Source organism: Jaculus jaculus, chromosome 3 (assembly GCF_020740685.1).
Source record: "Jaculus jaculus isolate mJacJac1 chromosome 3, mJacJac1.mat.Y.cur, whole genome shotgun sequence".
Lineage (NCBI taxonomy): Eukaryota > Metazoa > Chordata > Mammalia > Rodentia > Dipodidae > Jaculus > Jaculus jaculus.
This window is the reverse complement of record NC_059104.1, coordinates 171,958,589-171,986,547: the sequence shown is the minus strand read 5'-3', so window position 1 is coordinate 171,986,547 and position 27,959 is coordinate 171,958,589. Positions and strand designations below refer to the sequence as shown.

Sequence of the window (27,959 nt, the reverse complement as noted above, 5' to 3'; positions counted from 1 at the left end):
AGTAATTAGATATTATGAATGTAGTGTAAGAGAACTCTAAATATACTCACGTAAACAGTTTGAAAGACACAATCCAAATTGTTCTCTATGGTCAGCCTGTTGTGCAGTAGAACATCTGAGCTATTCTTCCTAACTCCAGCATTGAGCCCATTGCTTTACCCTTTCCTCTCTCTTGTCTCCAAGCCCCCTCATTACCACAATTCTGCTCTTTTTGGTTAACCTCTGTGAAATAAAATTGGCATTTTAACTTTTCTGAACTTAATGAGTTAGAAGTTGGTGACACACTTTATTGATAATGTATTGAAGGTAGATACGATGATGAGTTTATTTTATACCTGTTTAATATTTCTGCAAGCAAAAGGCTAACTCAGCAGAACAACACCATATAACTCATTTAGAGGCAGGAAGAGAAATTATACATTCCAAATACTTGGGTGGTACATTGTATAATCTTGGAATGAGGATCTTCATGAAGAAAATTTCTTTAGAGAAAGTTCTCCCTTTACTGGACAGCAAGGCTGTCATCAATGCAAGGGTCAGGATTCTTTATGGATGGTTATTCATATTTCCTTATGTATGGACCTCAAAATGTCCTTGTTATGAGAGAGATGGCATGTGTTTAGCCTAAAATAGTAAAATAAAATTAGAGGAATTATACAGACTTCATGTTTTGATTAAAATAACATTTCATGGGAAACTAAATCATTGATATGGTGGTATTCATACTATGATGCTAAAAAATACATGATATTGTCTTTATTTCTATTTGATTATACTGTTAAATGTGATAAAGAATTTTTATTGGTGAACTCTCATGAGCTCATAATGTAGACTCACAAAAAGGAGTTATGAAATTAGTAAAATTAGATTCTTATACTCTAGGGATATCATTGACACCCCCCCCAAATCAGACATCATGGCACTTTTAAACATTAATACCCATGGACACTTCCTTCTGACTGGCTTTCCTGGCCTAGAGGGCTCATATTCAGGGATTTCCATTTTGTTCTGTTTCCTATATGCCATTGCTCTTCAGAGAGAGTTGTAGCTTTATCAGGTACTATAGGGTGACTAGGACCCTGAAAGTACAAAGCAGGAATGTCTTTGAGCTTGCCCTTACAGTCTGTGCTTTGCTAGAGATCAGAGAAAAATCTGGCTTCTCCTTATTTGTTGCCTAAAGAAGCTCTCTAGATCTGTTTTTCCACACCTGAGCCCCACCCTGGGAGTGAGGCCTCCTTGCCTAGAATTCAAATCTAATCCTACCTAATGTGATTATTCCTGCTTAGACCCCAATAATTTATATCATGGCTGGCCTCCTCCTGAGCCAGCTTCTAGCCCAGACCAATCAGCTGCCTCTCAGGCTCACCTGAGCTAGACAGTAGGGCCCATCACCATAAGTTTATAAATACATTTACCAGGGGAAGACAAGTTCTCTCTTTTCTGCCTATTCATCACTCCTGACCATCCAGGATCTGGTAAGTCTCTCCTCCTCTCTACCCAGCTGGCCTGAGAGGAAGGGAGAACCCCCTTGACACCTCTCTACCCTCCTGTTCTCCACATACTCCTGTACTCCGTAGCAGTAGCTCTCTATACTTTCTCTACTGCTCTAAATATCTTTTCCCATTTCTTTCAGACTCACATGGGTTTTGAGATCCTGTGGTTGTATCAAGTTCCTTTCCCTTGGCTTTGTACTTTTATTTATTATTTTTTAGTAGTTGTGGGCATACTTAATATGAAAACAGCACATGTTGGTACCATCCTCTCCCTCCTCCTTGCGTCTTTTCCAAAGGGCCCCACTTTGTTGGGGATGCAGGTCATCCCCGTGGGGATTGAGGGTCATGCATTGTGGGGTCAGCCATCAGTTATTGGGGAGAGTCAATGTCTCTGAGTATATCATCCCAACCTGTGGCTCTTAAAATCCTCCTGCACCCTCTTCCACAAATTTTCCGGATCCATTGTGGGTGAGTTTTAAGTGCATTTCAGTGATGCGCACTTAAAAGACTCTGGATTTCTGCTTTGGAAGGTGTTGGGTATCCTCAGTGTCTGTCTCCTTCACCTTGGCACTGATTGTCAGGCTGTGAGGTGTTTTTCTTTTCTTTTATTTTAACATTTAATCCTGAAAATCTATTTTTTTTTTTTTTTACTTTTTACTTGCAGGACTACTATATCACCTGGACACTAATTTATGAATATTTTAAAATATTTTACTTTGGTCTATTTATAGCTCAACTTATATCCTTTTAATTGTTTAGTATATGTAACAGGTTTATAAAACTGCTCAGGAATTATAAAGCAGGTTGAAATGTGCATCACTGGGGCAAAGAAGTAAATGAATGATTGCAAATTATAACATGAGTAAAAATTCAAGACCATTACATATGTAAAGTGGACAGAATTCTAATTCTGTAATCTTTTGCTTAATAGTGGACAATTACATAAACATACTTTCTTCAAGTGATATATTCTAGGGAGTGTGTAGGGGTGTTCAGGGATCATATTCTTTGCCAATTAAAGAATTATTAGGCAGGAAAGTATTTTAAAAGAATGCATTTTAGTTTAGGTTGGGAGAGGAAGAAAGGGAAACAAAGCAGACTCCTCAGAGAGGAGGGGCCTTCCAGAGCTCAGAGAACTCACAGCTTTTGTGAGAAGTGGACTTTTATTGAGCAGGAAGGCCTGCCTGTCCTGAGTGTGATAGGTGGGCTTGAGTGACAGTGAGAAGCACTGATTGGTTAATGGTGTATCCAGTACTGTGTGGGTCTCAAGAAGCTTTATGGTCCATGAACCATGGCAGTGGACAGGGGGAAAATTTCTCCAGCCTAGTAAGAAGAGAAGGAGAAGGCTTCAGCTCTAACAAGTGCTTTAAAAATTGCCAAAAAAAAAAAAAAAAGGTAAAATCAACTAAACATTAGACAAGGCTCTAAAATATGTCTACATGATGTCCAGGTTAAAAATTTCACCTCACTGATGTTAATTTGTTTGTGGATTAATGGTTATAAAAACTGGCTTTGAGGTCCTCAGCCAAGTTAACAATGTTCCTCCATTTGCTATCTTTTTAACTACTGGGGAAACTGATTTTTAAGGTAAAGGTTCATTCATTAGTGTTGGATTTCCTAGGATAAGGCTTGCATACCTAAGAATATTGTAGCTTCAATTGTTACAGTCACATGTTGGGACATTATGCACAGAGACATTGCCTCTTCCCCATAACTGAAGGCTGCGGCCACAATGCATGACCCACAGTCACCATGGGGATGACCTATATCTTTAACCAGGCGGGTCCCTCTGGAAAAGGGGCAGGGATGAGGGAGAGGATGGTTCCAGCATATGCTGTTTACATAGTAAGTATGTCCATCACTATTAAAAAAGAATATTGTAGCTTTAAAGGTAACTCCCATCTTCTTTATGCTAATTCTACCAAATGGTCATCACTAAGTTTCTCATTTAAGTTTAAATGATTTCACTTCAGTCATTGTGACTTTTATCCTCCTATTATGTACAAGTATGTTGGTATAGACTGTCTAAACTTCATCCCTTTTAACAGGTCATGGGTAAAACATAAAATTGATTTGTGTAAAGCAACTTCCCATTGCCATTTATGACCGTTCTTCTCTCCCTTTGTGAGAGTTAGAGGGACAGAACACAGTCTGAGTGGCAAGAGAGAGAGAGAGAGAGACTGAGAGAGAGAGAGGGAGGGAGAGAGAAACTTGTATGTTATTTTTATCTGACTTTTTTGGATAGAAACAGACAAGCACTCTTTCTACCTTAAGGACAAATAGAGCTAAGTAAATAGAAACAGATTAAAAACATTTAAAAGAACAAGTAAAATTTTGGCTCAGATATTCTAGTTAACATTGTTTAATAACAAGAGCATACTCTTGGCAGAACATGATATATTTATAATCTATTCGCATAAGATTTAAGATCTATGGGTTAAGTTTTTTTTTTTTTTGTTTTTTTTTTGAGATAGGGTCTCACTCTAGCCCAGGCTGACCTGGAATTCACTATGTAATCTCAGGGTGGCCTTGAACTCACAGCAATCCTCCTACCTCTGTCTCCCAAGTGTTGAGATTAAGGCTTTAATGTAATTAATTATGGTACAAAAAATTCCACTAGGGTTTCATGCACTCAGGGGACCCCTCGTGGTAACATTGGCTTAGCAGCAGACATAATTCTTAAGGGAAATTTAAAACAAGCTAATATAAGGGCAGAGGAAAACACATATAAACTCCTGATTTCAAGGCAATACTAGACATATCCTTTATGTCCTATGCTCCAGATGTATTAACCTACTATCTGTGATGGAAATCCAGGTATCTTTTTCTTAAATTTTCTTAACTTGTAAAGTGCAAGACATTTTACATGATACTTTTTTAAAGTTAAATTATTATTTACAATGATATTTAAACAAAATTATGTATACTATAGGAGATTTTGTGATAAATCTATACATGTATCATTGTGTGATGTTTAAATTACCTTAAATATCTCAGTCTCCTTAAACATTCATCATTCATGTATGATGAAAGTGGCCAAAATGCTTTCTTCTGCATTTTAAAAATACACAGTAATGTGTGTGCAAGCATGCATGTGTGCATGTGTCCTGCTAAACAATTGCACATCAGTTTCTTTTCTTACCTATTTATAAATTACTAATAGCATGCCCTTATTATTTCTAGTTAAAACAGGAATCAGTGGATTTCCTTGTAACCCTTTCATACATACGCATCATCTTACTATGTTCATATTCTCCCTCCTGTGTTCTTTCATGCCCCTTTCCCTCCTCTGGCTGGTCTCCTTCCCCCCACAATGCTCCCTTCTTGCACCTCTTTTTCTTGTCATGTATGTAAGTGTGTATATCTTTCACGTATAAGGAAATACGCAGTATTTGTCTTTCTTCCTAATTAGCATATTTTCTTCTCTCCTCCCCCTCCTTTTAATCTCTTCCTCTTGCACATAGACTAGATTTCACATATGAGAGCAAACTTGGGATTTATCTTTCTAAGTGTGACTTATTTTATTAGACATAATGATGGCAAATTCCATCCATAACTCTATAAGAGTCAGCACATCATTTATGGTAAATGACAACCTCCTGTCCATATGTAGCACACATGAGTATTGAGTACTTATTTTTCTTATATTTTTGTTTCCATTTCCAGTGTGGCTATATAAATAGACATATGTCTGTATAAAGATATTGAATTTTGAAGTCTTGTTCACTTATCCATTTTCTTTTTTAAAATTTGTTTTGGAATTTTCAGATATGCACCAAGGTATTTTTGATTCCAATCCTCTTATTATCTTCTCTGTCTCCTCTGCCAGTCACCTAATGCTGTCTTCTTTCTCTTCACTCCCCAGGCTGATTTCATGACTCCTCTATATCTGACCCAATGATTTAAATTAGCTTGGCTTATATAATCCTGAATGGGAGATTGCTTGCTGGAGAATGGGGAACTCAACAGTAACTAACTCACTAAGGGACATGATTCACCCTCTTCCAACGATCATTTGTTTCCCTACTTACACCAACGTCTTCTAGTGAAGCCATACTGCTGAGAAAGATTTCCCTGTTCTCTGACCTAGCCTGTGCCCAGCTCACTAACCAAGCATAGAAACCCTCTATCTCTAACCATGGGTGAACCCACATATTTCCCCTCTGAGCTACAGCACCCATGAGGTACATTACTCTCTTCTTTTCTAAAACTGTATGTTTCTCTTTGATATCATATACTTCAAAAGGGAACAATGAAAAGGTTAAATAGCAGAGACAACAAACTGTATGGATACTGTACTGCTTTTAAAGATTGTTTTTGAGTTATGCCTCCAAAATTTTCTCTGAATTATTTTTTCAGCCAGCAATTACTGGTGCGGGCAATATGGTGTCTAAATATAGCAAAGAAACATGTGGCACTTTCACAATACAATATTAGTAGTTAAAAATATATTGCTGGGAACATTGTGTGTAAAAGGAAATTTCCTACTTATTAAAGGATAGTTTATACTTATTGATATGACTTATCTCCAGCGACTCCATGGTACTTTTATGATGTTGATCTGATAATGTGAATTGGATAAAAATTTAAGGCATAAAAACCAATTATAAAAAGGTTAAATAAATGGCCCAGAGATATAGAGTTATTTGACCATAGCAGAATGCATGCCTTCCGTTGTCTCTGTTGCCATAGCCAATTAAGGGGATCAGCATCTATTATGTCAAAATTGCCTCTTCCCATAGCCTAATATCTCTAAGCAGTTGAATTTTATCTCATGATAAAATTTTTGTTTCTTTTTAGGGGTATAATGTAGTATTTGTAAAAGGGGAGGGGTCTAGTGTATGTATGTATGTGTGTGTTTGTGTGTGCACGCACACACGCTCACTCACACACATGAGTATTGAACCAACATGCCTTTGTAGAACCCAACACAGTTGCCTATGGCCAGAGCAGAAAGTCTGGTGTCCAGCTCATCACACATCTACCACTGCTACAGTCTCTTACGGATCCCCGAGTTCTGACAATAGTCTCTGTTCCACTTCAGACACATGTGGATATTGTTCACATGGTGACCTCAGGTCCTGCCAGGGTATCATGCTTTAGCAGAAAGCACAGCAAACCTCAGAAACTTCTCAAGCCCTATAACCATATATGCCATTACAATATGAAATCAAATTGGCAGTATTCTGTGTATTTTGTACCTCTATAAAAGTAACCTTTTAGTTTCAGGTGGTAACTTGACTATATATACTGAGTGCAAAACTAATTTAAAAACAAAGAATCTGAAAAATCCCTAGCAGATTTTTTTTTAAATCCCTTCCTAATAAAAATCATGAATAGATAAAAAAATAGCCCTTTTAGGAAAAAAATAAATAATTGACATTGTATCTGTATTACGACACTAGAATAAGCTCAACATACTGGCATTCTATTTCTTTTTGATTAAATCAACAAAATGTGAAGATTTATTGATCACCCCTCATAATTTCATAAAAAAGATACCAATAAGCATGATGGTGAAACCTAGGCTCTCTTATTCTAGGGGCAAGACTCCTAAACTCCAAATCAAACATCATGGTGCATTTCAACATCAGTACCTATGGACCCTTCCTGCTGACTGGCTTCCCTGGCCTGGAGGACTCATATCCAGTGATTTCCATGTTGTTCTGTTTCCTCTATGCCATTGCTCTGTTGGGGAACAGCATCATCTTAGGGGTTATTAGGCTGGAACCATCACTTCACACACCCATGTACCTTTTTCTCGCTGCGCTGGCTGCCAGTGACCTGGGAATCTGTGCCACCACTTTACCCACCCTGTTCAAGCTTTTTTGGTTCAATATTCGTGAAGTAGACTTTGATGGCTGCCTCGCCCAGATGTTCTTCATCCATGTGTTCTCCCTAATGGAATCAGGCATCCTACTCTCCATGGCTTTTGACCGCTATGTGGCCATATCCAACCCACTCAGGTACACTACTATTTTGACTAACGAAACTATTGCCAAGATGCTTATGGGACTTTTAATTCGGGCTGTGGTTGTTATCTTCCCAGCGACATCACTCATTAAACGACTGAGGTTTTGTGAGGCCAATGTGCTGTCTCACTCCTACTGCCTGCACCCAGATATCATCAAACTCTCCTGTTCTGACCACCGCCTCAATAGCATTTATGGTCTCATTGTTGTTGTCCTCACCTTTGTCTTGGACTCTGTATTGATCCTGTTGTCTTATGGGAAGATATTGACCACTGTACTAGACATTGCCTCCCAGGTAGAACAATTCAAGGCGCTCAATACTTGCGTGTCCCACATCTGTGCTGTGCTGCTGGTCTACGTCCCTATGTTGGGGGTGTCTATTATCCATCGGTTCGGAAAACATGTTCCAGCTGTGGTGCACATTACAATGGGCTATGTGTACCTGCTGGTCCCTCCAGTTCTCAACCCTGTGGTCTACTGCGTTAAAACCAGGGAGATAAGAACCAGGATATTGGGTAAGCTTCTGAAATAATAGTCAGGGGGAATTTAATGTCATTTATAGGCTTCTGGAATAATACATGTGAGACCAAATTCTAACTTTGCAATTAAAATACATCCTTAAGAAGGTTTTTTTATGATCACATCCTTGCTTTTTAATGCTGAAGAAAACTTTTTATAATTTAATTTATACAATAATTGTATCTATTTAAGGGGCACAAGGTAATGTTTCATTACAAATATGTATTTTAAATCACTAAAACACATTCATTTTTATTTATCTTTTTTTTCATGGTAAGAGCATTCAAAATCTTCTCTAGCCATTTTAAAATATATAATGCACGATTGTAACTACAGTCAATTTACTGTACTTTGGAACACTAGATCATGTTTCCCAACTTGTACTCATTGTTTTATAGCCTCATGCACCCTTCCCAAAGGAAAGAAAAAAAAAAATCCCTGTGAAAAATCATTTCCCTCATGTAAAATAGATAATCGCACTGACAAGTGCTGAGTACCTCATTGTACACATACTCAGACAGTCCCTGATCTGAGAAAGCGGCCGATGTGTTGGAAACTTTTAACACCAACCATGGTTATCATTTCAGCGTGAGTTATAACCCAGCTCCGTATAACCTAGGAATTACACCTTATGACTAAGTACATATGCTTGCTCTATGATTTTTTGTTATCATTAATTCTGATATTATATTTTATTTTCTTAAATTTCACCTACATATTGTTCAGGTGACTCTCCTGTACCACCACCCCAGTGCTGGAAATGCTAATGTACAACTATGCCTGACTTTCTAAAAAGAAATGTGGGTTCTCTTGATTGAATTCAGATCATCGTGCTTGTTCAAGTACTTAACTGACTGAGCTGTATCCTCAGTCCTCAGACTTTTTAAAAATGTTTAAATATTTTCCTATGTTAAGAATATCCAAATTAATATACTTTTGTCCTGCTTCTAAAATATATGATAAGGACTTCTCCTAAAGTATTAGGACATTGCAGTTGCTTTTCTGGTAGTTTGCAGAAGGTTAATGAAGTAACAATTATTTTGTTTTATTTTAAAAATATATTTTTCTTTATTTTTTTGCAAGCAGAGAGAGATAGAAGAGAAACAAACAGAATGGGCACATCAGGGCCTCTAGCTGCTGCGAACTCCAGATGCATGCACCACTTTGCACATCTGGCTTTATGTGGGTACTGGGCAGGCAGGAAACTCAACCACTGAGCAATCTCTCTGGCCCTGTTTTACTTTGAGTATTGAATATATGTATTTTAAAAATAGGCTATTCTTTTAGGTCATCCATTATGAACATCATAAAGTTTTCTTTTAAAATTAAAGATAGAACTATCACTTTATCCAATATTTGACTATTGGATATATTTCAAAGGGAATGAAATCAGTGTGACCAAGACACATCTACACCCTCATGGTTACTGCAGTACTATTCACAATAGCCAGTAAATGTAACCAACCTCAATGTATATCAACTTATGAATGTATATTTAAAAGTATGGTATGTACATTCAATGGAATACTCTTCAACCACCTATAAACATGAAATCCTGTTATTTGGAAAAAAATGAATGAACCTGGAGGATACTAAGTGAAATTAGTCAAACACAAAAAGTAATATACCTTAAGCTCCAGTTAATATGTAGAAGATAGAAAAGTTGATCTCCAAAGGGAGGAGTAGAATAGTGGCCAGCAATGCATACAAAAGTTAGAAGAAAGAGGTAGTGGGAAGAAGTTTGTCATGAGCACATGAAAATTAGTAGAAGGAAAAGTTCCCATGTTCTGTCATCAAATCACATGGTTACAGTTAACAGCATATTTCATATTCTATTACTTTGCTAAAACTGTTTATTGGGTCAAAGACATTTCTCATACAGCTTCAGATTTTTAAATATATAAACATAACAATTGTAAAGACGGATGTTTGATTTTTCATATTGTAGTGCTTTCATTTCTTATTTCTCTAAGATGTAAATCCTTGTCTACTTCTTGATTTTGTAGGACATGCTTTCAGTTTTTCCACATTCTGAAAATATACACAGAGAAATCTTAGTCAGCACAGTTTATAGATTCCTGCTCATCCATAGTCATTGCAACTTTCTTCACTGCAGCCATTAGGCAGTCAGCCCAGGTGTAAATTGATGGGTGAATGAATTGGGAAAGTATAATAGTTACACAGAGTGGAGTGTTATTCAGAAACAAAGAATAATAAAATTATGCTATTTCCAAGAAGATAAACAGAATTAGAGATCATTATATTCAGCTAGCTAAATAAGCCAAACTCAGAATGAAACATATCACTTATTTTCTCAAATGCATAGTCATGCATGTACATACATACATGCATGCATACGTGCATATGTAGATGATACATAATAGGTAGAGAAAGATATATAGACATATGATAGATGATATATAGAAAGATAGAGACAGAAGATATACTATAGACTATAGATATACTATAGACAGATAACCAACACACACTCACTTATATGACATGTAAGTCAAGAGGGAGGGGAAGTGGGAACAAGAGAGGGTAAAGGAGTGTGGATGTGGTCCAAGGGTTTGATATACTTGAATGAAACCACCACGGTAGTGGCATAGTAGTTCCATTGAATGAAACTATCATTGATTTGCAAAGTGAATATATACTAATCAATTTTTAAAAGAATTATAAGGAAGTATGGCTGAAGAGATGTCTTAGTGGTTAAGGCACTTGCCTGTGAAGCTTAAGGACCCATGTTCTACTCTCCAGATCCCACTTAAGCCAGATGCACAAAGGCGGGGCAAGTGCAAGGTCTCACATGCCCGCTAGGTGGCACAAGATTCTGAAGTTCAGTTGCAGTGGCTGAGGCTCTGGCACACCAATTCTCTCTCTCTGTCTCCCACCCCCCCAAAATAAAATTTTAACCTTAATGAGTAATGATAACAGAACTTCAATTCTCCAACACCTACATAAGCCAGCTGCACAAGGTGGGGCATGCATCTAGAGTTTGTTTGAAGCAGCTAGAGACCATGGCACACTTATTCTCTCTTTCTCTCTCTCTTCCCTCTTGAATAAATAAATAAATAAATATATAAATATTAAAAAATAGAGTTCTGTGCTGGAAAGATGGCTTTGCAGTTAAGGGGCTTACTTGCAAAGCTAAAAGACCCAGGATTCAATGCCAGGGCACAGGAAAACAGGAAGAGGGAAAGAAGTTGAGAGAGAGGGAAAGGCTGGGGAGAGAGAAGAGCTGTATGCATGGGGGGGGGGTGTCAAGAGGACAGGGCAGAAGAGAGAGTTTTGGAGAGGCAAGGGTGAGGTACAGGAAAACCAAAAACAGGCAAAGTAAAAAGTAAGGGTTCTGCAAATGCATTAATACATATTTTTTCTTAGTAAGTCAAAAGTTATCACATGAAGTGATAATAATTTATTGTAGTAATTTCTTAAAATAACAAAATAATCAGAAGACCTTGGCTTTTTGCAGGAGGTGTGACCTTTACAAGACTCATACAATAAGAAGTCTTACTTTCACATTGTTCTATGCAGCCCAAGTATTGAGCTTACAATAACCTGAAGAAATTCATATCCTCAGAGATCTACTCTGTGATGAGAAAAAAATTTTAATGCTGTGTAAAAAAAATAAAAATCAAACAATATTTCACAAGTGTGGAAAAGCACGATTGAGTCAGATGATATAGGTACAAACTATCTGGTCTCAGCTGTGATAGTATTCACTTAGCACAGGAGATTCTCAAAGGACCTCTCACCCAGAGGTAATTCCCTGGAATACTGTTAAAAATATCAAAATGCACAATGCGTATGAGTATATATATACTCCTCCCCAAAGTCTCCACAAGCAAGGCATGGCTGTTTGAACTAAATCCTATGAATAACGCAAATAGGAAATTTAAGGTCAATATTTGTATGTTCCTAATGATTTAGAAAAGCCATGCATCTAAAAGGTAAATTAGAGCGCTTCGGTGGTTAAAATTGTGAGTTCTGTGACTAGCATCTTTGGATATTAAAACAACCTTTGTTTCTTGTCAGTGATGCACAGGCAATTAATCTTTCAGTGCCTGGGTGAAATTGAGTGTAATAAGTACCAAATATAGCACTTGTGACAAATAAATTGAATAATACATGTAAGGTTAAAAACCTTTAAAAGTATTGATAAAAGTTATTATTATTATTATTATTTGGTATTTCTCTTATTTCACCTCCTGGACTGACATGCTGTCTTCAGTTTAAGTGTCTGATATTTTCTTTGTGATTGTTACACAGTAAAGATAGGCTCTGATAGAAGATAGCCAGATAAATCTTACAAATTTTCCGTATCAAGTGTCTATTGGGATTGTAGATATGATTATATATTTTTAACAATAGAAATCTCTGGTAATTTTTTTAACTATTTCTTTTTTTAATTATTTATTTATTTATTTGAGAGCGACAGACACAGAGAGAAAGACAGATACAGGGAGAAAGAGAGAATGGGCGCGCCGGGGCTTCCAGCCTCTGCAAACGAACTCCAGACGCGTGCGCCCCCTTGTGCATCTGGCTAACGTGGGACCTGGGGAACCGAGCCTCGAACCGGGGTCCTTAGGCTTCACAGGCAAGCGCTTAACCGCTAAGCCATCTCTCCAGCCCTCTGGTAATTTTTAATTAGATGCCCTTCATTTATGCTCTGTGCCTGCCCTTGCACCTGATAATTTTATTTTCCTTCCTTATTTGGACACAAAGGGAGATATGAGATATAGAAGGAGAGAGGGGTGAGGAAAGAAATAGAGATGCACAAAGAAGGAGGGAGAGACTGGAAAAGCGTGACCAAGAGAAAGAAGAGGGTCCAGGGAAAGATGAAGAGTGTGGGGAGGAAGGGGATAGAATAAATACACAACACATGTGGATGGCACAGCCTACTTCCTTGTTAAAGGTTGGTATTTCCGACAAAGAGGATCTTCAGTTAAGGTAGGGGACAACTGATACCTTTAAAGGAAAACTAATTTTCAATGTACATGGTGTGTGAATCCCAACATAGATGGCATTCATTATTTGCCACTTAGGAAGCCTGAGTTATAGTCAAAATGTGTGCATAACCATATACTTTGACTCTTTAAGATTGTTTATTTCATTTATTGCTTAAACAATAAATGCTTTATTAGATAGGAAGGAATAAATCTGTATATGAGGCAATTTCATAGAATTTTTGTTTTCAAAAACATAGATGATCGGCAAATGAATGGCATGTGCATTTTCTTGTAGAATCATTAAGCCAACAGTGCAAACTCCACAATTTGAGACTTGGAAACAGTTGGAATTTTGCTGTTGTTTCCAGTTGTGTATCAGATAACCTTGTTTTTCTTTATTTCATTCAATTGTTCCATGGGGGAGGAGAACTGAGATATTCTCTCCAGTCTTCTAGTACTTATATTGTGAAGTGAAAGATGAAAAAAATAATTTTGTAGTTATCTAGTTATAAAAAGAAAAATTATAGACGCATAGATTAAATGTTCCATAACATATGCATGCCTTATTTGATTGGAACAATAGGTATCAATTGTAGAAAATAAAAAAGGTCAACTCTCAAGTTTTCTGATTCGTACTTTTCAAAGTAAAATTATACTATGAAAGAGAAGGCAACTGCCACAAGTTATTCATTTGTTTAATAACTAAGAACTAGGTTCATCTTGGTCCTCACACCTTCCTCATGCCAAAAGTAATTAGATCTCAGCTACTATCAAGGAATTTCTACTATTTTTTACGCTATTTTTTGATTTCATTTAATAACCTTTCCTCATCTATTTTTCAGTACTCAACTCCACACACACTCAGCTCACTTCCTTTCTGTTAACCGGTGTCCCCGGGTTAGAAGAGTTCCAGGTTTGGATCTCCATCCCCTTCAGCTTCATGTACCTGTTGGCCGTGCTAGGCAACGGGCTAGTCATGGCAACTGTAGCCTGGGATCGCCGCCTCCATGAACCCATGTACCTCTTCCTGGCCATGCTGGCACTCAATGATGTCTTCCTTTGTACAGTCACCGTACCCAAAATGCTGCTCATTTTCTGGCAGGGCCCCTCCCCATCCACCTTTCCTGCCTGCCTCACCCAGATGTTTTTTGTTCATGCTCTGTTCCTCTCGGAATCTGCTGTCTTACTGGCCATGGCTTTTGATCGGTATGCGGCCATTTGCGTACCCCTCCATTATGCAACTCTGCTCACGGGCTCTGTCATTGCCAAGGTGGGCGTGGCCCTGGTGGCTCGGAGTGTGGTTGTTGTCACCCCTGGGGTCCTCTTTATTCTCCGGCTGGACTTCTGTCGGGGCAACGTCGTCCACCACACATACTGTGAGAACATGGGCATTGCTAAGTTGGCCTGTAATAGCATTGCCCTCAATAGCGTTTATGGGCTCACTGCCGCTCTGCTCACCACCGGGCTGGACTTCGTCCTCATCTCTGTATCCTACTGGCTCATCTTGAGAACAGTTTTACGGCTGCCATCAAGGCAGGCCCGGACCAAGGCCTTTGGGACATGTGGAGCTCATATATGCATCATCCTGATATTCTATACCCTAGCTTTCTTTTCGTTCTTTACACATCGTTTCGGGCATCATGTGCCCAGACACACCCTTATCCTCCTGGCAAACCTCTATTTACTGGTGCCACCAACCATGAACCCCATTGTTTATGGAATAAAGACCAAAGAGATAAGGATGAAGGTAATAGGACTCTTGTCACCAAACAAAATGATTCAAGAGTAACACAGCCTCAAGAAACCCCGAATTCAGAATAGATGATCAGGCTTAAATAAACACTGGAATCAACATGCTCAGACCTTGCTCCAGACAACATTCAGTAAGAATGAATATAACCTACTTTAAAAATGAGTAAAGCACTGAATAAAATGTTCCTGTTTCCAGATGTTATTTTCATGACAGGGAGAAAACAGAGAAAGCCAACAAGAAACTTAGATGCCTTTAATAACTACACCGACACGTGAAGGCAATCACTGAAAGTCAGCATAACAGTGTAAGGTATTTACATGCCCTTCCTCTAGACACATGCTACTCTATTCCAGTTTCCACGGGCAGGATAACGGGCTGCCTCCATGAGTTTGGAGATTACGAATGACACTACTCTCACCATTACATCACGAATCGGGGAAGCCAGGTGTGGTGGTGCACTCCTTTAATTCCAGCACTCTGGAGGCAGAGGTAGGAGGATCACTGTGAGTTCAAGGCCACCATAGTGAATTCCAGGTCAGCTTGAGCTAGAGAGAGTCCCTACTTAAAAAAAAAAACAAAAAACAAAAACTGACAACAACAACAAAAAACAATCAGGAAACATAAGATTTGATAAACACCAAATAAACAAGTTAATGAAATAATGAGTAGTAATGGCCATGTTTCTAATTCCCTGATACATACTTGAAAGACTATCCATAAAATACTTATTTTCTTATTCTATTAAAAAAAATCTTCCCTAACTGCCAGAAAATACTTATTTCTTGTATCATTGCATATTGTTGTAAGATAAAGAAATTCATCTTGATTGGATTAAGTCAATCAAAAAGCAGGTTATCTAATGACAATGCCTGAGTTAAATCATGCTATCTAATAATATGACAAATATGTAAGACTCAGGGAAGATAACATGTTTTTCTAGGTCCCTTGTTGAAGGCGAGCGTCACTGGAGTGGGTGACATTAATCTATCTTAGGGAAGTCATTGAGGCACAATAAAAATAATTGCTTTGCATTGTGTACAATGCTATCTTGCATCCATAGTGTCCCTCAATGCAATTTTCTAGTCAACAACGATCAAAGGACCTAAAGTCTATTCTCAGTAAAGGGAAGTTATCTGGGTTCGCTTGACTTCTTCACTTTTTCTTGCTTTAATTTCATTATATATTAATATTTCTTTGGGGAGTAGATATGGGAGAGTTTCCATGCATAGCCTTCAAACTCACAATCCTTCTACCTCAGAATTCAGAGTGTTGGGATCCATGTGTTTGCTCCTACACCTGATTTTCATTTTGTACTTTTATATAAGCATATACAAATTTTGTAGTTCAGCACTTTCCACACACAACTGTCTAGCTGTTCGCATTCTGTAAAACCTGGGGCATGTCTAATTATCTATAATCTTCTCTGACATAATTCCTCCAGCATACTCCTTTTAATACACTATAAAAATATTCACCTTCTGATTAATAAAAGTGATCAAATATTTCCTTGTTCCCATATTGATTTATAATAAAATGCATGCTATGAATATAATAAATATATATATATGGAATGGTAGTTGAATCAATAATATTGAATGTCTTGAAACATTGCATTGATTTTGTTGAAAAAATGAATGAGTGGACTAGCTGGAAAGAGGAAAGGAAGAAGCCGGATAGGGAAGAGAGCTTAAAGAGGGAGTGACTGTGATCAAAATACATTATGTGCAAGTGTGAAATTGTCAAAAAATAAAATATTTTAAAGATAATATTTTAAGTGTTTTGTCGACATCTACTTTATGAATATAATGCCATTCGAACAATGGGTCATTATAGTATAGCATAGTGGAAGACAATTTGCAAACCCAAAAGCTTTGATATACATGCACATTACACACAGATACCCACATGCACACACATATGTATTATATATTGAAATTGTTTCACTAGCACATATGCTTTGACATCTAGATTCTAATATCTTAACTATATTGTCATTAGAAAGAAATTGATAGAAATAATTTCTGAAGCAAAGGCATTTAAAAAGATGTATGTTTCAAGGTGACATTAATTATAAAGAGGGTTGTGCACAATGAAATGTTTATTATACAAAATACAACTTATAGTAATATTAATATTCTCAAAGTGTTCTATTTCAAATAAAGTTATTTTGATTTTTTAAGGAGAAAATATTCTTCTTTTAGATTTTATTTTTATTTATTTATTTGAGACAGAGAGAGAGAATGGGCACACTAGGGCCTTTACCCACTGCAAACAAACTCTAGATGCATCTGGCTTACATGGGACCTGGAGAATTGAACCAGGTTTCTTAAGCTTCACAGGCATGCACCTTAACTGCTAAGCCACATCTCCAGCCCTAAGGAGAAAGTATTTTTATTCTGAGATTCACATTTCTTATATTGCTTTTAGTTGATACTCCTTAAGTCAAACTGACTGTGGTAAAAACTAGAAGTGATAAAATGGTAGCCGGAAGCAAAGGATAAACACTAGTGAGAACAGACACTGACATGAATATCAGGGAGCACATCTTGCATATTAGCACTTATAATAAGATATTTTAGAAGGTGATACCTGTTATTAAGACATATGAAATATCAGAATCCATAAAGCATTCTTACCGCCTTTATTTTGCCCTTTTACCATTTTTTTGTTCATTTTTTATATTTATTTATTTGAGAACGACAGACACAGAGAGAAAGACAGATACAGAGAGAGAGAGAATGGGTGCACCAGGGCCTCCAGCCCCTGCAAACAAACTCCAGACGTGTGCGCCCCCTTATGCATCTGGCTAACGTGGGTCCTGGGGAATTGAGCCTCAAACCGGGGTCCTTAGGCTTCACTGGCAAGCGCTTAACTGCTAAGCCATCTCTCCAGCCCCCTTTTACTATTTTTATTGAGTCAGTTTTAGGCATGTTAACTACCAAAATCAAACTAAATTTTTCAGCCATTTTATGCAAATGTATACATTAACATCAACTAGACAATTTCAGATATTTTAAAAGTTCATTTTATATATCAATCAAAATTATGGAAAAACATGATCTGGAATAGCATTTATATTTTGCTGCCATGAATTCTTTTGTTTTGTGAGGTGTAGTGTAACTCTAGCCCAAGCTGACCTGAAACTCACTCTGCACTCCCAGTTTAGCCTCAAACTCACAGTGATCCTCCTACTTCTGCCTCCTGCGTGCTGAGATAAAAGGCATGTGTACCACGCCTAGTGCTACTAAAAGTTCTAAATATTTATACCTCAATGACCATTTTTTTAATAGTTAAATGTGTCATTTATTAGAAGTTATTACTAAAACAAAAGTTAAATCACTGGTTTATAATTGTAGCTTTCACATGATAAAATCTGGGACACTGCAAAATCACTGTCCCACATTGGTATGAAGTCAAAATTACTTTAAAAAGTGATCTGGAGGGCTGGAGAGATGGCTTAGTGGTTAAGCGCTTGCCTGTGAAGCCTAAGGACCCCGGTTCGAGGCTCAGTTCCCCAGGTCCCACGTTAGCCAGATGCACAAGGGGGCGCACATGCCTGGAGTTCATTTGCAGAGGCTGGAAATAAATAAATAAATAAATAATTTTTAAAAAAGTGATCTGGAGGTGAGCTTTTTCTATTCCTAAAGATGGCTGATTTTACAGATAAGAACAACTACACAGATGTTTAAAAAGTGGTGTTTGTGGACATAGCAGCTGATAACTTCCACCTGAATTACAGTATATTTTTTGCACCATGAAAAGATGTTGTATCTGTCAGAATGATAGAAAAAGAAGATTTACAAGCACTATAAAAATAGTGTCATAATTACAATGTTCATATAAGCTTTTATGGAAAATATTATAGAGCATCAAAAACACAGGGACATGGGTTTTGAAGTTCAATTAAAACTTATAATACCTTAAATAAAGCTTCAAATGAGAAATGGGAAATAATAGAGGGAAATAATTTGCAGCATGTTTCTCTGCAACCTATTCATAGTTGGTAGGGATTTAAGAAGGACATAATGTCAAGCTGTTTAGGCTCAGTGGACTTCAAAATGCTTTTTTAGAGCCTCTTCCTGATTCCTCTATTTCTGACTTGCACTTCTCACTCTCTTAACTTTGTCTACAATATATTTATCACATACAATCCAACATGGCATGATGTACTTAGTGCAGATGCCTTCACGGCCTTGATGAAATATCTACATTGTGCTAGAGCTGGTTTTGTTAGGACAAATAAGTTGGAGGATCCCTTGGCGGATCTGCTTGGTCTTCACACTGTAGATGATTGGGTTAAGCACTGGTGGAATTATTAAGTAGACATGGGCCATGAAGATGTGAACAAACGGAGAGGAATGCTTAGCAAAACGGTGGACAATAGATACCCCTATCATAGGCACATAGAGAATGAGAACAGCACAGACGTGGGACGCACATGTGTTAAGTGCCTTAAGCCTCCCCTCGCTGGATGCGATTCTTAACACTGAGTGAAGGATGAAAACATACGTTACTAAAATGCCCAGAGAGTCCACGCCCCATAGCATAGTTATCACAACCATCCCGTATATGACATTAAACCTAGTGTCAGCACAGGCAAGGCGGATCATGTCCTGGTGCAGACAGTAGGAATGGGAAAGGACATGGGAGTGGCAGAAGGGGAAGAAAGCCAGGCGGATCAGAAGTGGGATTAGTGGAATCGCACTCCGAAGGAAGGCTGTAATCCCGATCTTGGCAATAAGTTTCGGGGTGAGAATGGTAGCGTATCGCAGAGGGTGGCAGATAGCCACGTATCGGTCAAGGGCCATGGCCAAGAGCACAGAGGATTCAGTGAAGGAGAAAGTGTGGATCAAAAACATTTGGACCACACAGGCATTGAACTGGATCTCCCTGGAAATGGACCACAGCACCCTGAAAAGTGATATCATTGCAGGCAGGGACATGGCCATGTCAGTGAGGGATAGCATGGCCAGGAAGTAATACATGGGCTCATGGAGCCTGGGGTCTGTCCGCACAATGTGCAAGATGGAGCAGTTGCCTGTTATTCCAACAAAGTAGAGGAGACAGAAAGGGATGGAAATCCAGTGGTGAAATTGTTCATAGCCAGGGATCCCTGTGAGATAGAAGGTGGAGGACAGGGCACTGCTGGAGTTTGAGGTTGCCATAGGGATGACTGCTCAACTGCAATCCAATCTTGCTGTCACTGTTTATCAGGAGACACATGAAGAAGGCCAAAGTCTGTATTTGAAAAGGGTAGCAAAGAAGACTTCAGTGTTTACCTCTAATCATTCCTTAATACATCCCCACATTTCTGTTTTTTTTTTAAATATTTCATTACTGATTATTATCAGTTAAGTAAAGCTACTTTCTAACCACCAGAACCTTCACTTCTGTAAACTCATTTCACATCCCCTCCAAACCTGAATGAGAGACAATAGCCAGACCAAAAAAAAAAACAAAAAAAACAAAAAAACTGGTAGACCATGATTTTGACATTATAATATTTAAGGGAAGCCGGGCATGGTGGCGCACACCTTTAATCCCAGCACTTGGGAGGCAGAGGTAGGAGGATTGCCATCTTTGAGTCCACCCTGAGACTCCATAGTGAATTCCAGGTCAGCCTGGGCTAGAGTGAGACCCAACCTCGAAAAACCAAAAAAATAAATAAATAAATAAATAAATAAGGGAATATTCTTGGTGAGGGGTACAGCATGTCTTAAAGTGACCCTTTAAGAGATTTAATTTAGTTTACCTACCTAACTGGGTATTTTCTTCCACAACAATAGAATATTATACAAGGTACCTTGATAGAAATCTGGTTTTAACCAAAGTAGGTCTTAATCTTATCCCCCTCCCCCAACTACATAATATCATAACCTTGGTGTGGTGGTTTGATTCAGGTGTCCCCCATAAACTTAGGTGTTCTGAATGCTAGCTCCCCAGCTGATGGATATTTGGGAATTAATGCCTCCTGGAAGGAGTGTATTGTTGGGGGCGGGCTTATGGGCTTTAAAGCCAGTTTCCCCTTGCCAGTGGTTGGCACACCCTCCTGTTGCTGTGGTCCACCTTATATTGGCCAGGGGGTGAAGTCCACCCTCTGCTCATGCCACTGTTTTCCCCTGCCATTATGGAGCTTCCCCTCGAGCCTGTAAGCCAAAATAAATCTCTTTTTCCCAGAAGCTGCTCTTGGTTGGGTGATTTCTACCAGCAATGCGAACTGGACTGCAACACTTGGTATCATTTTTTTTTGCAACAGACTAATGTTATTTTGTTTATGACTGTCACTCCATGCTCTAATTTAATTAGAATAATAAATAATTTCCAAAGAAAACCTTACTGTAAAATGTGAACTATGTAGTATTAAGAAAGTAAGTTGTCTGTGCCTCTGATTTTTTTCTAACTTTTAAAAAATGTTTATTTATTTGAGAGTGACAGAAAGAGAAAGAGGAAGCTAGATAGATAGAGACAGAGAGAGAGAGACAGAGAATGGATGGGGTGTGCCAAGGCCTCCAGCCCTTGCAAGCAAACTCTAGACGTGTGCACCCCCTTGTGCATCTGGCTAATGTGGGTCCTGGGGAATCAAGCCTCTGTGAAGCCAAGCACTTAACCACTATGCCATCTTTCCAGCCCTGTGTCTCCGGTTTTAAAATAATTAAAACCTCATATTATTTTAAGAACAGATGATTAATTTAGAGACAGATTTAATCAATCCCTAACCTCCCCACAGAAAAATGTGAAATTCTGTATGGAGGCATGAGAAGATAGAGTTGAAATTCATACTTTAAGGTAAAACAAAACAAAATAAAATAAAATAATGGAATATACATCCATAATGTCCAGAACAAGCTCACTGGCATCTGAGCTAGACACTAAATGATTTTTATGAATAACAAATGACAAACAATTCCCCCATATCTATGATCAAGAAAATCAAAGTAAGAGAAGTTGGCTACCCCTGTACCTCCTAGGCTTATTTGCAAAGCACTGGTTCTCATTAAAATGTTGATGGAGGATTTACCATGCATGGGTTGGATGTTACACCATCACAAGTAATTAAATTGGAGTCTTTCTGACTTGTGAGCCTTTACTTGATCTTTTGAAATCGATTTCTTTTCAGCCTCCACAAATTTCATGTAAATAAGCCCTGAATGCTACAGAGAGTCCCTTGGCAATTTTCTTGGACATGAGGCAATAAACTAGAAATAAACCAGTTAAGTTCCATTTTTCTGACTGCTCATAATATTATTACGTTCCGTGTACATGTGGTATTACACAGCCTTGCTGTTTCCCTCACTCTTTGCCAAATAACCAGGCCCAATCCTGCTCCTCCTACAGGACCCTTGTCTACACCATCCTTTTTCTACGCCTACTCTCATTATCTCTGTCAACAGGCAGATCTCATGTCCTATTCATTCATTTTTGATGACCCTTGTCTAGTTTCCCATTAGTGATCATTGGTAAGATATCTTCCTCTTTTCCACTTCACTGCTTGCTTAGTTCAAACAGTTTCCCCTATTTTATAATTTTCGTCTCCCTCTTACAAGAAGGTACAATCAGGAAATTTAACTAAAATTGGAAGATGTGACCTGGGGGTTGGTGGAGCATGCTTTAAGGAAACAGCCTACCGCCGCCTTCTTCATATGTCTCTCTGGTTCTGCACATCAGCTCTGGCTCTTCTCCCACTCCAGTGCAAGCTGTCTGTTTGATTATAGTAAGTTGATGGTCTATGTACAATAAAGTTGCCTCCTTTGTCCACAGAGGAAAATAGCCCTTTGATAGGACTGTTCTCGGAATTCAAGGAGGTACTATGTAAATATCAATTTGAGGAAACTAGCATATCTATCACTCTAAACATTATTGTTACTGATCAAAAATGTTAAAAACATTATACTTAAAAATACAGCCAAATACATAAAATAAACCCTTATACATAATGAACACAAAATGGTACTATTGCTGCTGCCGTAGACAAGTTACCATGAATAAACCCCAGAGCAGCCATATACAGTCCTCTCATAGATAAAGTAAATATTAATGGGCGTGTCACAGAGTGACCTGGTGTGAAGTCAGATGCTTCTCAATTTTACCCAGTGAACATTGAATGTAGACAGAGTTATGAATCATATCATTAATTTGTGATGAGCTTTGCTGGGTGCTTTTCATCCTATTCAGTTCCAGTTTTCAAAGGAAATAGTGATCAGGGTAGAATATGAAGTTTCACCTAGCTAAAACCTGAGACCCATAGGGCCTCAGGGAGCTACAAGTCTGAAAAGCCACATTAATTTCGCACAACCTCACATTGTGCATGTGTCCTAATAGCATATGTCCCTTTATGATTCTCCATCTCCTTATACTGTGGCACTGCTTGAATCTAACTGATTCCTATTGCTCTCCATCCTATCATTTCAAACACATTCTCCCAGATATATCATTTTACAACATTCCCCAGAAGAAAAGACTAGGGTTTGTAAGATGAATTTGTAAATTTAGCAATCTAGAGGATTTATAATTTAAGCAGGAATCTGAACTATAATTTAAGTCATTACGAAAAAATATGTAAAACTCAGAGACTTTTGTACTGGAAGAGACCTTAAAGACCACCTGTTGACATTTTAACGTCTTTGCAATGCCCTTCCTTTGTGTCTGAAAGCATCTTTTTTACCTCATGTAAATTACAGAGATCACCTACCATGGGAGTCTAGAGCATCTCAGGTAAGCATTGATTTTCTGGAAGGCCAAACTATAACTTGGAAGTATGAATATGAACATCAAAGATATTTTCATCATAATTATGACTTTAACTGAACTGAGTTATTTTCCTTAAAAAAAAAGCCTCTTAGACATTCTTCTTACTCTTTGATGAATATGCTCTCCTCTCCTCAGCTTTTTCCAGTGTGTTTGTCCTGTTTCTCCTCACTGACATCTATCCCTAGGTCTCTCATGTACAGTAGAATAACTCTTATCACCACGAGTGACCGTTCAATTCCAAGAACGAATACACTGAATTTATAAAGATTATTGTGCTCCTCAGGGGGATGAGGCCCCAAGATAAATACAGAACAGTACCCACAGTGGCTGTAACCCTATCCATGCCAAAATTTAAGTTTCTACCCTTTCAAAAGGTGTTTTGTCCACCACTTTCACATATAAACAAGATGCTACAATTTAGAAGTAAGTTTTGGAAATTGTCAAATATTTATTGCCTCAAAGTCTAGAATAAATGATGCAAAACAACATGAAATGGGATATTGTTTTGCATCGAGAATATGGGAGGACACTAAAAGTTTTTGATGTGGTATAGCTAGTGAGGAACTAATTAGGGCCTTAAGTTGTAGAGACACATTGAGTCTTAAAGACTTGTTTTCCTCTGAATTATACAAAAAAGAAATCCAGAAGCTTCTTCATTCTCTAGTATAGCATTATGCCATAGAATCATTCTTAATGAAAGAAACTAGGTGAGTGTGATTTGGCTGTACAATAGAAGCTTTTATTCAGTGATTAAGCTAAATTCATTTCAATGTCTGAGCATGCTCTATCTAACACTGGCATAAAGAGTACCATTGATAAAAAATTCTCATCAGGGCTGGAGAGATGACTTAGTGATTAAGCACTTGCCTGTGAAGCCTAAGGACCCTGGTTCAAGCCTCAATTCCCTAGGACCCAGTTTAGCCAGATGCACAAGGGGTGCCATTAGGGCTATGTGAAATTGCATTTCTTATACTCTTGAAGCGTGGGGCTGGAAAGATGGCTTAGCACTTAAGGCTCTTGCCAGCAAAGCCTAAGAACTCATGTTTGACTCACCATACCCCACATAAGCCAGACACACAGTGATGCAAGTGCATAATGTTGCTCATACACACAAGGGGTCACAAGTATCTAGAGTTCGTTTGCAGCAGCTGAGGGCCCTGGAGTACCTATTCTCTCCCCCTCTCTCTCTTTCTCTCTCTTCTTCTCTCTCTCTCTCTCCCTTCTTTTCTCTCAGAACAAATAAATTTTAAAAAATGAAAATTAAAGTGTGCCTAGCAAAAGAAAGCTCTGATAAGCCACAGTGGTAATTTTACAGTAGGGCACATTTTATTGGCTTTCTTTGTCTCACTGTCTTACTTGCTCTGACTTCCACATTCTTTTTCTTGGAATATACTGTAAATGTACCATTACCACTAAAATTCTATATTAATGTGCTTTTGACTGGACAACTTAGTGTCAGCAACCTGCTGTTTACAGAACAATGAGGCCATCATTAGGTACATTTTGATCTTTCTTTCCTCTGCATACATTTATTATTTTTAAAAAGTGGGAAAGCACAATAGTAATTCCCCATGTGCAATTAATAACGATGGTATATATGCTTTCAACTCATGGAGGCCCTGGACGAAAAGGTCTCATGAAGGAGTTAGGGAGGCATAGTTAAATTTCAATGTCCTGCCTTTTCTTCACTAGCTTATAAATCCTTTAGATCCATAGGGATAAGAAGTAGAAAAGACAATGATGTGTGTTCCTCATCACATTCAATCAGTTTAAGAGAAAATGATCTTCTAGTGGCCAAAAAAAATAATTTTGTTGTGTTATTTACAAAATAAATTGAACAGGTAAAGGGTTCCTTCCAAAGCCATACAAAACAATGCTGATATGAAAAGTTGGATTATTTTCCTAACTAATATAGTTAAATCAAACCAAGTGCCAGGTGATCCAGATGCTAATCCATAACTTCCTACTGCAGGAAGATTGGCGTGCTTTGAACCCTGACGCAGGCAGAGATTAGGCTGAATTCCACAATCTGCAGGCTCTAGGATGTCAAATCTGCACATATGTGCCCACCTACAAGTTATAACAACTTATTTTAAAACTGATTTGTAATTATGATACATAGTACTTCATCATCTGAAATAAAATTTATTATTATTAAAGTCTCACGTATATCCTGATATCCTCTACAAAGTCTTCTATGATCCTCTTTAAAGTCTAGATAAGTTGCTTTTCACATGTAAAATGAAATCTATTTTTTTAATGTAACATGGCCTAAGACTAAATGAAATTTGCTAAATATATTGTTTCACTGCTGTGAAATTGTAGAATAGACCTTTGTCGTTATGTGACATCCAACAAATAAACTAGTAATAATACATAGAAGCAGGACAGATGTGTAAAAGGTGAAGCAAATGAAAAGGAAATATCAGCAAGGAAGAAAGAAAAGGATGAAGGGAGAAATGATGTATATGGCAGGGAGATAGTAATGCATGCAGCATATATACAATTTCACCCGTGTTTATCATGTTTTGATTGATTTTTTTTGGAATATAAAAATCTTCATGGAAGATCATTGTGATATAAAAATATCACAGAGTGCAAGTCGCTTTTACCATAAACAGGCAAAGGCATGCTTTTTCTGACTCAGTACTTGACTGATCACTGTTGGTTGTTTGGCTTTACAATAAACATCTGAACAACCCGGCTGCGGATCTCTTTGGTCTTCACACCATACACGATGGGGTTAAGGGCAGGGGGCACAAGGAGGTAGACAGTAGACAGCAGAATGTGTACATAGGGTGATACATGACCAAAACGGTGACTGAAAAAGGAAAAGAAGGCAAGGATATAAAACTCCAGGAAGACAACAATATGGGCTGTACAAGTGTTAAATGCTTTGATTCGTGCCTCCTTCTGAGGAAGACGAAAAACAGCCCGGAATATCAGAATGTAGGAGATAAAAACAAATATCATGTCAAAACCCAGAATTGCAAAAGCCACAAAGAGCCCGTATGATCTATTGATATGGACATCTTCCGCTGCCAACTTGACCACAGCCATGTGCTCACAGTAAGAGTGGACAACAATCACAGAGTGGAACCTCTGCAGTCGCTTGAGCAGGATGGGTAAAATCCCAACAAGAAGTGTCGCTCGAATTGCCACCATCAGCACCACTTGATGTAGAAAGAAAGGTGTGAAGATGGACGTGTGTCTCAGAGGCTCACAGATGGCAACATAGCGGTCAAAGGCCATGGACAGTAGAATGCCCGATTCCATACCCTGCAAGGCATGAATGAAGAAGAGCTGGCTGAGGCATGCATCAAAAGCCATGGAGTATGAACCAAACCAGAAGATGGCCAGCATCTTAGGAGCAATGGCTGCACAAAGTCCAAGGTCCGTAGCTGCCAACACTGCCAGGAAGATATACATGGGCTGCTGCAAACTTCGTTCTGTCGGAATAATGATTAGCAAGAAGATGTTGCCCAGCAATGCCACCAAACACACAGCCAGGAAGGGAAACCCAATCCAAAACTGCACATGTTCAAGTCCAGGGAGACCGATCAAGATCACCGTCTTTGGGTTCAGATATGTCAGGTTGGTATATCCCATTCGGCTGATAAATCCACTACTCATGATGGATTCTCATACCTAGTCACAGAAAAATCATGAATGGGAAGGAGGAAGAAACCGTCCTATTATTTAATCACAAGAAATGCTTAGTCTGAATGACATTGTGACCATGAGGCTTTAAATCTTTGGGCATCAATTTAATTGCATTAGAACTGAGCACTTGAGTATCTTGTTCAAAGCCAATGTAACTGTTCATGGATGAGGAATATTAGCCAGTGTTCATCTTGTGGACACTATGTGAATGAAAACTATGATTCTAAGAACACTATTTCTGTAAGCCTCTGAAGTTCTATCAGGTGGTGTTATAGATAGCAACTTTAACCCTATATCTATCACCAGACCACATATTCCAGAATAAGCTAAGTTTCTCTGTGGTGGGGTTATATTTTACACCCTCATTCCCCAAATCTATGCAATTAACTCAAAACTCAGAATCTTCAGAGTGAAAACTTTGCATATTCTTCCCAAATTCTCTGATTCAGTATGCAAAATACTTTCCCCAATAACTTCAGAATGGACTTTAAGAAGGAGAAATTAACAGTGTACCAGCCAATTATGTATAAAAACTTCTTTAGCAATAGTGACTGAGCATGGTTGTCTTAAAGTTAATTCTGGTTCTTACTGAAAAGCATGGGGTTGGAGGTGATGTAAAGTGCCAACAGGTCTTAGAGAAGAGTGGAAGTTGAGAGGATACATATGTGAAGTCAATTAAGCAAAACAATGTGATAGTTTTGACAGGATTCATACCAAAAATGCTGGTATGGTGGATAGCCTCTGAGACTTTTTTTTAATGAAAGAGAGAGAGAGAGAACAGGTGCTCCAGAGCCACTAGCCACCACAAAAAAAAAAAAAAAAAAACTCTCCAGATGCATGTACCACCTTATGCATCTGG

General features: G+C 38.2%; 4 protein-coding genes across 4 annotated transcripts; 2 read left to right on the top strand and 2 right to left on the bottom strand.

The window, feature by feature from the left end:
• The first annotated feature begins 7,067 nt into the window (after nt 1-7,067).
• Nucleotides 7,068-7,997, top strand: LOC101616878 (olfactory receptor 51I2-like). Its single transcript, XM_004650740.2, has one exon. The coding sequence runs from the start codon at nt 7,068-7,070 to the stop codon at nt 7,995-7,997; it is 930 nt and encodes a 309-aa protein (XP_004650797.2).
• A 3,791-nt stretch (nt 7,998-11,788) lies between these two features.
• LOC101617166 (olfactory receptor 52Z1-like) lies at nt 11,789-14,725 on the top strand. Its single transcript, XM_004650741.2, has 2 exons — nt 11,789-11,792; nt 13,779-14,725. Exons 1-2 carry the CDS (start codon nt 11,789-11,791, stop codon nt 14,723-14,725), a joined length of 951 nt encoding a protein of 316 aa, XP_004650798.2.
• Nucleotides 14,726-18,894: 4,169 nt separating this feature from the next.
• LOC101598039 (olfactory receptor 51G2-like) lies at nt 18,895-19,854 on the bottom strand. The gene has a single exon (XM_004650960.2). The coding sequence runs from the start codon at nt 19,852-19,854 to the stop codon at nt 18,895-18,897; it is 960 nt and encodes a 319-aa protein (XP_004651017.1).
• A 6,241-nt stretch (nt 19,855-26,095) lies between these two features.
• On the bottom strand, nt 26,096-27,046 carry LOC101617461 (olfactory receptor 52A1-like). The gene has a single exon (XM_004650742.2). It carries the CDS (start codon nt 27,044-27,046, stop codon nt 26,096-26,098), a length of 951 nt encoding a protein of 316 aa, XP_004650799.2.
• Between the last annotated feature and the right edge of the window lie 913 nt (nt 27,047-27,959).